At 46.9% G+C, this 12,290-nt stretch overlaps 1 protein-coding gene across 1 annotated transcript in view; it reads right to left on the bottom strand.

The window, feature by feature from the left end:
- Positions 1–12,290, bottom strand: part of LOC125452339 (dynein axonemal heavy chain 8-like) — a 1,009,221-nt gene that overhangs the window by 985,474 nt on the left and 11,457 nt on the right. The window contains exon 2 of the mRNA XM_059645685.1: positions 8,212–8,377. Within this exon, the coding sequence (XP_059501668.1) occupies positions 8,212–8,367 (156 nt within the window). The 5' untranslated portion in view covers positions 8,368–8,377. The remainder of the gene's footprint in view (positions 1–8,211; positions 8,378–12,290) is intronic.

Here is a 12,290-nt window from a genome sequence, read left to right as displayed (position 1 = left end):
ACAGAGGGATTTTGCAGTAATTATTCACAGATCCCTGAGACAGCAGAACAAGTGAATAGGATAGTTCAGTCAGTATTTGGGATGCTTGCTTTCATTAGTTGTGGCATAGAGTATAAGGGCAGAACAGTAAAGCACATGCATTGGTTAGGTCACAGCTGGAGTGCCGTATGCAGTTCTGGTCATCTCACTATAAGAAGGATGTGAAAGCACTAGAGGGGGTATGGAGCAAGTTCATCAGGATGTTGGAGATAATGGGAACTGCAGATGCTGGAGAATTCCAAGATAATAAAATGTGAGGCTGGATGAACACAGCAGGCCAAGCAGCATCTCAGGAGCACAAAAGCTGACGTTTCGGGCCTAGACCCTTCATCAGAGAGGGGGATGGGGAGAGGGAACTGGAATAAATAGGGAGAGAGGGGGAGGCGGACTGAAGATGGAGAGTAAAGAAGATAGGTGGAGAGAGTATAGGTGGGGAGGTAGGGAGGGGATAGGTCAGTCCAGGGAAGACGGACAGGTCAAGGAGGTGGGATGAGGTGAGTAGGCAGATGGGGGTGCGGCTTGGGGTGGGAGGAAGGGATGGGTGAGAGGAAGAACCGGTTAGGGAGGCAGAGACAGGTTGGACTGGTTTTGGGATGCAGTGGGTCGGGGGGAAGAGCTGGGCTGGTTGTGTGGTGCAGTGGGGGGAGGGGATGAACTGGGCTGGTTTAGGGATGCAGTAGGGGAAGGGGAGATTTTGAAACTGGTGAAGTCCACATTGATACCATTAGGCTGCAGGGTTCCCAGGCGGAATATGAGTTGCTGTTCCTGCAACCTTCGGGTGGCATCATTGTGGCAGTGCAGGAGGCCCATGATGGACATCTCATCAAGAGAATGGGAGGGGGAGTGGAAATGGTTTGCGACTGGGAGGTGCAGTTGTTTGTTGCGAACTGAGCGGAGGTGTTCTGCAAAGCGGTCTCCAAGCCTCCGCTTGGTTTCCCCAATGTAGAGGAAGCCGCACCGGGTACAATGGATGCAGTATACCACATTGGCAGATGTGCAGGTGAACCTCTGCTTAATGTGGAATGTCATCTTGGGGCCTGGGATAGGGGTGAGGGAGGAGGTGTGGGGGCAAGTGTAGCATTTCCTGCGGTTGCAGGGGAAAGTGCCGGGTGTCGTGGGGTTGGAGGGCAGTGTGGAGCGAACAAGGGAGTCACGGAGAGAGTGGTCTCTCCAGAAAGCAGACAGGGATGGGGATGGAAAAATGTCTTGGGTGGTGGGGTCGGATTGTAAATGGCGAAATTGTCGGAGGATGATGCGTTGTATCCGGAGGTTGGTAGGGTGGAACACCGCAACACCGCGTCTCCCGTATTTCCCGCAACATCCCTCACACCCCGCCCCCGCCACAACCGCCCTAAGAGGATCCCCCTCGTTCTCACACACCACCCTACCAACCTCCGGATACAACGCATCATCCTCCGACAATTTCGCCATTTACAATCCGACCCCACCACCCAAGACATTTTTCCATCCCCACCCCTGTCTGCTTACCGGGGAGACCACTCTCTCCGGTGACTCCCTTGTTCGCTCCACACTGCCCTCCAACCCCACCACACCCGGCACCTTCCCCTGCAACCGCAGGAAATGCTACACTTGCCCCCACACCTCCTCCCTCACCCCTATCCCAGGCCCCAAGATGACATTCCACATTAAGCAGAGGTTCACCTGCACATCTGCCAATGTGGTATACTGCATCCATTGTACCCGGTGCGGCTACCTCTACATTGGGGAAACCAAGTGGAGGCTTGGAGACCGCTTTGCAGAACACCTCCGCTCAGTTCGCAACAAACAACTGCACCTCCCAGTCGCAAACCATTTCCACTCCCCCTCCCATTCTCTAGATGACATGTCCATCATGGGCCTCCTGCACTGCCACAATGATGCCACCCGAAGGTTGCAGGAACAGCAACTCATATTCTGCCTGGGAACCCTGCAGCCTAATGGTATCACTGTGGACTTCACCAGTTTCAAAATCTCCCCTTCCCCTACTGCATCCCTAAACCAGCCCAGTTCGTCCCCTCCCCCCACTGCACCACACAACCAGCCCAGCTCTTCCCCCCCACCCACTGCATCCCAAAACCAGTCCAACCTGTCTCTGCCTCCCTAACCGGTTCTTCCTCTCACCCATCCCTTCCTCCCACCCCAAGCCGCACCCCCATCTACCTACTAACCTCATCCCACCTCCTTGACCTGTCCGTCTTCCCTGGACTGACCTATCCCCTCCCTACCTCCCCACCTATCTTCTTTACTCTCCATCTTCGGTCCGCCTCCCCCTCTCTCCCTATTTATTCCAGTTCCCTCTCCCCATCCCCCTCTCTGATGAAGGGTCTAGGCCCGAAACATCAGCTTTTGTGCTCCTGAGATGCTGCTTGGCCTGCTGTGTTCATCCAGCCTCACATTTTATCATCAGGATGTTGCCTGGGTTGGAGCAATTGAGGTATAAGAAGACAGACTAGACAGGCTAGGATTGTTTTCTTTGGAGCACAGAAGACTCAGGGGGGACATGATTGAGATGTATAAGATTATGAGGGGTATGGATAATGTTGGCGGGAAGCAGCTGTTCCCCTTGGTGAAGGGGTCAATCACAAGGGGGCATAGTTTTTTCGAGATGGCAGTGGCAGAATAGCAGCATTCAGGCTACTGAGCCCAGGGCTCACCCACTTCTGTCTGTTTTCCTTTTAAAGTATTTTCGCTTACCTTTTCACCTCAGTTGCAGTAGCATTGGCGACAGTGGGCCCTGCATGGACTGGCAGACAACCTTGGTGGCATGGGCCCAGGCAGCAGCGTGGCCAAGTAAATGACCAAGAAGCAGGCAGGAGTAACCACTGGACAAGGTGAATGCGACTCGACACCACCCTGAGGTTTCCCAACGAACAAGGGGCAGGCCTGGGTGCCTTACAGTACAGGAAGCAACAGTGGCGAGTTTGGTTCCAGTGCAAGACCCTGAGGTATCTGCTGTGGCTGCATCAGCATTGTCAACCCAGCATGAACTCATGTGGCAGCGTTGGTGGAGACAAGATGGCACCAGAGAGTGGCAGTGTAGTCGGTTTAGCAGCAGGGACTCAAGGCATCAAGGTAGAACAGGCCTATTGCAGACCTAGAAGCAGCACCTGTGCCAAGGATCATTTAACTTTATTGAAGGAAGACTATAAGATGGACGTTATTGTTTTATTTTTCTGGCTTTATATTCTGTGTTTTAAGATGGCACCAAACAGTGACAACACAAACATTTTTCACTGAATTTGTAATAAGTGCATGTGACAATAAATCGAATCAAATCAAATTTTACTGTAAGGGATAGGAGATTCAGAGGGGATTTCAGAAAAGATGTTTTCACTGAGAGGGGGTGAGAATCTGGAGTGCACTGCCTGGGAAGTTAATGAAGGCCAGAAACCTTACAACCTTTAAAGAATACTTGGATGAACACCTGAAATATCTTAACATTCAAGGATATGGGACAAGTGCAGCAAAGTGATATTAACGCACTTTTAGGGGTAGTTGTTGTCAGTGCAGACTCGATGGGCCGAAGGGAATTTTCCACACTGCACGCCTCCATGACTCTATATTCCATTGTTAGAACTGCCTCATGTTATTGATATCCAGGGTAAACCCAAAGAAAGTGGGAATAAAGGCATACAGGATTCAGTCTTTGCATTTGATGGCTTCTCCAACAGAGCTCTTTATGGCAGAAGTGCTCAGCATATTCAATAGCTCTGCAATCCGACAGCCTTCTTCCATTTTCCAACTTGATTCAACCAGAACACAGTTTTTCTCGGTAACGACTATTCCAATATAGCTACCCCTTAAATTACTCACTCTCTCTGAATATGGATTCATGAGAATGAATTTTGGACTGGCTTAAAAACTCCACTGCTCCTTCCTTCCAATAGCTTGCTAGATTTATTCTAGGCTTTATGGTTTCTCCTACTGCCCAACATACTCTCACTACTTTATGATCCGTACCACTGAATGTCAATCACTGCCACCCTAATGTGCACCACAGCCACCATATGATATTAGTAATCAACACAAGTACCAAACACAAAGAAAGATTGGTAAACAAACAGTTTATTGAAGAATAAGAGATATTCTAGGAGACGACTTCTTACACTCTGTAGGAGCAAATTACTGCGGATGCCAGAATCTGTACTGAAAACACAGCCATGCTAGCGAAAACGCCCAATCTTGTCTGATCTCAGAAGTTAGACAGACTTAGACCTGGTTAGTGCTGGGGAAGCACAATGGTGGTTAGCACTGCTGCCTAACAGCACCAGGGAGTCAGGTTTGATTCCAGCCTCGGGTGCCTGTCTGTGTGGAGTTTGCATATTCTCCCTGTGTCCACCTGGGTTTCCTCCAGGTGCTCCAGTTTCCTCCCACAGTCGAAAGATGTACAGGGTAGGTGGACTGGCCATGCTAAATTGCCTATAGTGCCTGGGGATGTTTAGGTTAGGTGGATTAAACATGGCAAATACGGGGGTAAGGGAATTTTGACTGGGTGGGATGCTCTTCTGAGGGGTGGCGTGGATTTGTTGGGCTGAATGGCCTGTTGCCATGCTGTAGGGATTCTATGAATAACAAACGCTGGAAGTCACAGCAGGTCAGACAGCATCCATGAGGACAGAGTAAGCTAACAGTGAATCTAGATGACACTTCATCACCACTGAGGTGTAATTTGGAAAGGGCAGCATTTATGCTATAGTTGCGGCAGGTATGAGGTGCTGGGGTGTAGAGTGCTGGGAGAGAAAGGACGTTGATAGTTCAGATTAATTGACTGTAAAGCAAGAATGGCAGAACGATGGTGCGTCTAACTGCCAGACTTGAAAGAACAGACAGTCCCTCTGAGGTGGGGCAAGGGAGAAAGGACATGGTATAGAGAATGCAGAAGTAAAGCTAAGAGAAAAGAGAAGAAATGGGAGATAGCAAAAACTGCATGTGCTGGAGTCAGAGACGACACAGTGCGTTGCTAGAGGAACACAACAAATCAGACAGCATCAGAGGAGCGGGCAAGTTGATGTTTCGGGTCAGGACCCTTCTTCAGAAATGGGGATGGGGAAGGGAGTTGAGAAATAAATATAGGGAGGAAGGGTGGGGCTGGGAAAAAGGTAGGTGGGATGGTGATAGGTGGATGCAGGTAGAGAGTAATGGCGATTGATCGGTGGGAAGGGTAGGGCAGACAGGTGAAGATGATGAACAGGTTGTGTCAGGTCGAGAAGGTTGGACAGAATTTTGTTCACAATTTTAAAAGGTGTTGAACTTTAATATTAAAGTCCAGAGGCTGTGCCTAGTCTGAAGATGAGATGTTGCAGCTTGTCAAGGGCAGGCAAGCAGACATGCGAGCAGGATGTTGTGTTAAAATGACTGGCTATTGGAAGGTCAGGATCATGCTTGTGCACAGACTGGAGGTGTTCTGCAAAGTGATCACCCAGTCTGGGTTTGGTTTCTCCAAAGTAGAGTAGGCCACATTGGGTGCAGCAAGTACAAAACAAATGAATGGAGGTGTTACAGGCGAAGTGCTGCTTTATCTGGAAAGACCATTTAGGCCCTTGGTGAGCAGGGATGAGGTGAAGGGGCAGGTCTTGTACATTCTGCAGTTACATGGGAAGGCGTTGTGGGAAGCAGGGGTCATGTTCGTGGTCAATGAATGGACTAGGGAAACAATCCCTGTGAAATGCACAGGGGGAAGTGTGATCAGCATGATCAGGTCCCCCTTATCCTCACCTTTCATCCCACGAGCCCCCATATTCAAAGGATCATTCTTCACCATTGCAGACAACTCCAGCAGAATGCCATTATCAACCATCTTCCCATCACTCCCCACCTGCATTTCGCAGGCTCGTTCTCTCTTGGGCATTGTATTGCTGCACCCAATGTAGCCTACTCTACATCACAGAAACCAAACACAAACTGGGTGACTGTTTGCAGTATATGCACAAGCACGACCCCGACCTTCCCACAGCGGGCCATTTTCACACAGCATCCTGCTCACATGCCCATTTGTCTGCCCTTGGCATGCTGTAATGCTCCAGTGCATCACAGCGGAAACTAGAGTTACAACATCTCATCTTCAGACAAGTCACTTTACGGCCTTGTGGGCTTAATATTGCTTTCAACAGCTTCAAATCGTGAACCAACTCCCAATTCTGCCCTTTCTTTTAGCTTTACTTGTTACATTCTGTCATCATGTCTTCTCTGCATTCCCCCCACTCACACTGGGACGGTATGTTCTTTTTCATTTGTTCACACACACTCACACGTGAACGTATGGGGTGAATTTGTATTTGCAGACACATTCTGTTTTGTTCAAAAAGCACACAATTTGTAGACAGTCTTTAGAAATAAAACCAGATTCTAAACAGGTCTTCACACCTAACATGCACTGCCTGACCTAAAATGTCACCTTCTCTTTACACTGATAAAACTTTCAGTTATCTCAGGACAGTGGCTTGAAAGGAATTCAGGGATTTACATATACTTATTAATCAATTAAAACCTTCCAACTGATTAAAGATTTAACAGCATCTTAGGTTTGTTTGATACATCCTCATCAGTTGTGAACTTTTGATCTTTTACTTATAAATTCTGTGTCTGATACCACCTCTCTCACTAACACCTGAAAAAGGAGTGAGGCTTGAAAAGCTTGTGTTTTCAAATAAACCTTGGACTATAGCCTGGTGTTGTGTGATTTCTGACCTTCCTTCAAGGATATTAGCAAATCAGCTGGGTTTTGCCTCAACAATGAATACCTGTTTCATGGTCATCATCTTACTCTTAATTCCAGGTTTTTAAATTAAAATCCAAATCGCAACATCTGCCATGGAAGGATTCAAATCCAGGGCCCAAATCGTTGCTGGGATCTCTGGTCTAGTGACAATACCACTAAGCTATTGCCACCTTGAGAGGCTAAACTAAACACTATACATTGGCATTTACAAATGGCTTGACAGTTTAAATTAGTGGATTTATACATTGATAATTCATATTTTGTTTTGGAATAAATGGCAGTTATTGTTAAGTAGAGAAACCTAGTCAGTGTTTGCTTGTAGGTTTAGTTTGCTGATACCAATGCGTGCATACTGTACACCACTAAATCACATCCATGCAGTCTTAAGTGGAGGGATGTGGGGGAAGGCAGGCAGGGGAAGAGATCATGACTGTGGGTGGGGAAGAGATCAGGGTTAGGCGGGGGCCTCGGAAGATTGAGAAGAATGAGAGAGGGGGGATTTAAGCAAGGGATGGGGAGATCAGGGAGAGTGAGGAAGTAGAGAGATTGGCAAAAGGTGGGAGGATAATATGAAACTAGAAAACGTAGTAAACAATTAGGAGGACAGTATGGCTTCAGAAGGTGTCACACAGAACATAACTTAAGCAGACACAAGATGATAAGATTTAAAGCAGAGTCATTTAAAATAATGCAACTTGGTCGGAAGAATTAACTAAAACACTAATGAACTAAATGGTAAATTTTAAAGGGGAGTGCAGAAACAGAGAAACTTTGGGATTTATGCACATAAATATTTGAAAGTGGCAAAATAAATTGAAAAGAACCCCCTGTTTATTAATAGAGGGATTATAGCATAAAAGGAAGCTACTCCAAGCCTTTATAAAACACTGGTTAGGCTTCAGCTATAGCAACAACATTCAATTCCTGGCACCATACGTTTAGGAGGATGGCAAGGCTTTAAAGCAAGGGAGGAGAAGAAATTTACTAGAATGATGCCAGGAATAATACACTTTAGTTATGTCGAATAACTGCAGAATCTGATGTTGTTTTCAAGTAGAGAAAGTTAAGAGGAAATTTGACAGAGGTGTTCAAAACTATGAATGGTTTTGATACAGTAAATGAGGGGACACTATTTCTGGTGGATTGGTTTGTAGCTAAGTAATGCAGGTTTACGTAATTAATAAATGAACCAGACATGAACAAGGATTTTTTTTTAAATGAATTTTGATTATTCTTATCCAGAAAGCATTTCTTGGAAGGGCAGTGAATATATATTTAACAGGGAATGAGTTAAATAAGTAAAAAGGGAATGAAAATGCTATGCCACAGTGAAAGAAAAATTAATTGTTAAACTCAACAAAAAAGAGAAACAGCCCAGATACATGGGCCATAATGTATTCTTATGAACTATATTCTTATGATCCAAGAATGTTTACTATTAATTAAAATATTACCTGTTTTTCTTTTATGGTCTCCTGCAAAGCTACCACTCCAACAGTACTCCTGCGAAATTTACCTGTTTTTTTCTCTGAACCATATGAATCTAAGATACTCGATCTACTAACATTTGGTAAGACACCTTCTTGTCCTGAATCACCACGGCGACTCATTTTTCAAAGCCTTAAAAAAATCAACAAGAGATTGTTATGATTCCAGCTAATGATAATATTGGACAAGATAAATTCTACACAAAAACAGTGCTAATAGACCATGAGTATTATTGTTTCAATCTGGTTACTGTGCTATCAATCACTGAATATATTCAAAAGGTATTTTCACAAAAGAACACAAGATTATTACTAAAAAAAAAGCCATGACAATTTGAAAAAATCCTGTCATAAACAGCAAAAAGAAAGAATCAACTTTCTTGTCCTAACAATCTCATTAACAGAATTAATCCCAGTGAAATATGGCTCATACGTTCACTTAATTCTTTATTCAACTAACAAGGTTACAAGCATTTCCTTTCAGCAAATTTCTACAAATTCAACATATGATTTTCTTGGTCTCTCCCTGAGAGAGGGGCAGACACAGGCTAAATTTATTGATCTTTCTCACTGAATTCCAAGAAGTAACTAAGGGATTTTTGAAATTGCTTTGACAACTTTGAGACTGTTCAACAGCACATTTACTGGAATGGAACTGTTGTTCTGAATTTAGCCTGCTTGCAGACTAGATCATAGAATCATCACAGAATCCCTACAGTGTGGAAACAGGCCTTAGGCCTAACAAGTCCACACCAACCCTCAGTGCATCCCATCCAGAACCATCCCCCTTATCTAGGCATCCCTGAACACTGTGGGCAATTTAGCATGGCCAATCCACCCAGCCTGCACATCTTTGGACTGTGGGAGGAAACCATAGCACCTGGAGGAAACCCACGCAGACAGGGAGAATGTGCAAACTCCACACAGACATTCATCCAAGGGTGGAATCAAACACAGGCCCCTGGTGCTGTGAGGCAGCAGTGTTAACCCCTGAGCCACCATGCCGTCTCTCCATCCACCCAATTCCTCTCATTTTCTTCATGTCAGAGGGGGGGCTATGGATACCCACACTGGCCCCAGTTATGCCTATCTCTGTGAGGTACGCGGAACATTCCTTGCTCCCAGGCTCCACCCACAACTCTTTCCTCAGTACATTAATGACATTGTCAGTGCTGCTTGCCTTTTTCAACCAGAATTGGAAAAGTTTACCAATTTCACTTCCAATTTCCACCCCGTCTTCAATTTCCCCGGTCTATCTCTGACTCCTCCCTTCCCGAACATCAGTTTCCATTTATGGGGATAGGCTGGCCACCAATATCCACTGCAAACCCATCAACTCCCACACAGTTACCTTGACTACACATCCTCACACCATCCTTCCTGAAAAGACTCTATTCCATTCTCCCAGTTCCTCCGTCCCCATCACGTACGTCCCGATGATACCAATTTCAACAAGCGAGTCCACCTTTTCCCTCAACCGAGGATTCCCCAGCAGCATTGTCAACGGGGTCCTCAACCAGGTCTGACACATCTCCCACATTTTTGCAGGAGATAAGAGAGAGGGTGAGGGCCACAGTGATAGAGTCCTCCTTGTCCTTACCCACCATCCCACTAGCATCCACGTCTAGAGGATCACTAACTGCGATTTCTGCCACCTTCAGCAAGATGTCACCACCAGACACTTATTCCCCTCCCCCTCCCTTGTCAGCCTTCCACAGGGACTACTCCCTCCAGGACACTTTAGTCCATTCTTCCTTCACTCCTAACACCCTACTGCACGGCCCCACAGCACCTTCCCCTGCAACCACAGAAGGGTGCTACACCTGCCCCCACACCTCCCTTCTCACATTTATCCAAGGCTCCAAACGGTCATTCTAAATTGTCAGAGATCCACCTGTACATCTTCCAACCTGGTTTATTGCATCCATTGCTCCTGAAGTTTCTTCTCTATTGGACAGACCAAGCACAGACTCGATGGCCAATTCACGGAGCATCTGCACTCTGTACGTTCCAATCAACAACACCTTCCAGTTGCCAGCCATCTAAACTGCCCCCCCTCACTCACTTGGCAACATGTCCATCCTGGGCCCCCTCCACTGTCAAATTGAGATCACATGTAAACTGGAGGAACAGACATCTTATATGAACATAGAGCTTACCAGCTTCAAAATCACCCCGTCCCCAGCCCTCCCTCTCAGCCCCACCTCCTTGACCAGACACAGCTTGTCCATTTTCGACCCACAGTGTGGAGGGCTGTTCTACGTTACAAAGGGACATTGATAGGAGGCACAACTATGCTGAGAAGTGGCAGATGGAGTTTAACCTTGAAAAGTGTGAGGTGATTCATTTTGGAAGGACAAACTTCAAAGCAGAATATAGGGTTAATGGAAAGATTCTTGGCAGTGTAGAGGAGCAGAGGGATTTGGGGGTTCATGGTCACAGTTCCCTGAAAGCTGCCACCCAGGTGGATAGAGTTGTTAAGAAGGCCTATGGTGTGTTAGCTTTCATTGATAGAGGGATCAAGTTCAAGAGCCGTGAAGCTACGCTCCAGCTATCAAAAGCCTGGTTCGGCCACATCGAAAGTATTGTGTCCAGTTCAGGTCGCCTCATTACAGGAAAGATGTGGACGCATTAGAAAAGGTGCACAGGAAATTTACCAGGACGTTGGCTGGAATGGAGGGAAAGTCTTAAGAAAAGTTGAGACATCCAGGGCTTTTCTCTTTAAAATGGCAAAGGATGAGAGGTAGCTTGATCGAGGTGCACAAAATGATCAACGGTATAGATAGAGGGCACAGCCAGAGACTTTTTCCCAAGGTGGAGGTAGCTATTACGCGGGGGCATAGTTTTAAAGTGAGTGGAGGTAGATACAAGGCACACAGAGGTAGTAGGAACTGCAGATGCTGGAGAATCTGAGATAACAAGGTGTACAGCTGGATGAACACAGCATGCCAAGCAGCATCATAGGAGCAGGAAAGCTGCCATTTCGGGTCTGGACCCTTCTTCAGAAAGGGGAAGGGAAGGGGGTTCTGACATAAATAGGGAGAAAGGGGGAGACGGATAGAAGACGGATAGAGGAGACGATAGGTGGAAAGGAGACAGACCGGTCAAAGAAGTGGGGATGGAGCCAGTAAAGGTGAGTCTAGGTGGGGAGGTAGGGAGGAAATAAGTCAGTCCAGGCAGGGATGAGGTTAGTAGATAGGAGGTGAGGGTGGGGCTTGAGGTGGGAGGAGGGAATAGGCGGGTAGCATCGTTGTGGCGTTGCAGGAGCCCAGGATGGACATGTCGTCTGCAGAATGGGAGGGGGAGTTGAAATGGTTCGCAACTGGAAGGTGCAGTTATTTAGTGCGAACTGAGCGTAGGTGTTCTACAAAGTGGTCCCCAAGCCTCCGCTTGGTTTCCCCAATGTAGAGGAGGCCACAATGGGTACAGTGATTGCAGTGTACCACATTAACAGATGTGGTGAACATCTGCTTGATGTGGAAAGTCTTCTTGGGGCCAAGGATGGGAGTGAGGGGGGAGGTGCAGCACTTCCTGTGGTTGCAGGGAAAAGTGCTGGGTGTGGTGGGGCTGGAGGGGAGTGTGGAGCAGACAAGGGAGTCATGGATAGAGTGGTCCCTCCGGAAGGCAGAGAAGGGTGGGAGGGCAAAATGTCTTTAGTGGTGGGGTCGGATTGCAGATGGAAGTGTCAGAGGATGAAGCATTGGATCCGGAGGTTGGTTGGGTGGTACGCGAGGACGAGGGGGGATTCTGTTTTGGTTTTTATTGTGGGGAGAGGTTGTGAGGGATGAGTTGCGGGAAATGCGGGAAGGCGTTCTCAACCACAGAGGAGGGAAAGTTGCGGTCCTTGAAAAATAAGGACATCTGAGATGTATGGGAGCGGAATGCCTCGTCCTCGGGTCACAGTCCAGACCCGAAACGTCAACTTTCCTGCTGCTCTAATGCTGTATGGCCTGCTGCACTCTTCCAGCTCCACATTTTATTGACTCTGCATTCTTGTTGTCAACTTATATTTACACAATGAAATTATCAGCAATCCAATTTAAGTG

This window comes from Stegostoma tigrinum, chromosome 4, assembly GCF_030684315.1.
Source record: "Stegostoma tigrinum isolate sSteTig4 chromosome 4, sSteTig4.hap1, whole genome shotgun sequence".
NCBI classification, from domain to species: domain Eukaryota; kingdom Metazoa; phylum Chordata; class Chondrichthyes; order Orectolobiformes; family Stegostomatidae; genus Stegostoma; species Stegostoma tigrinum.
Note: the sequence above shows the minus strand (reverse complement) of the source record. Positions and strands in the feature narration are given on the sequence as shown.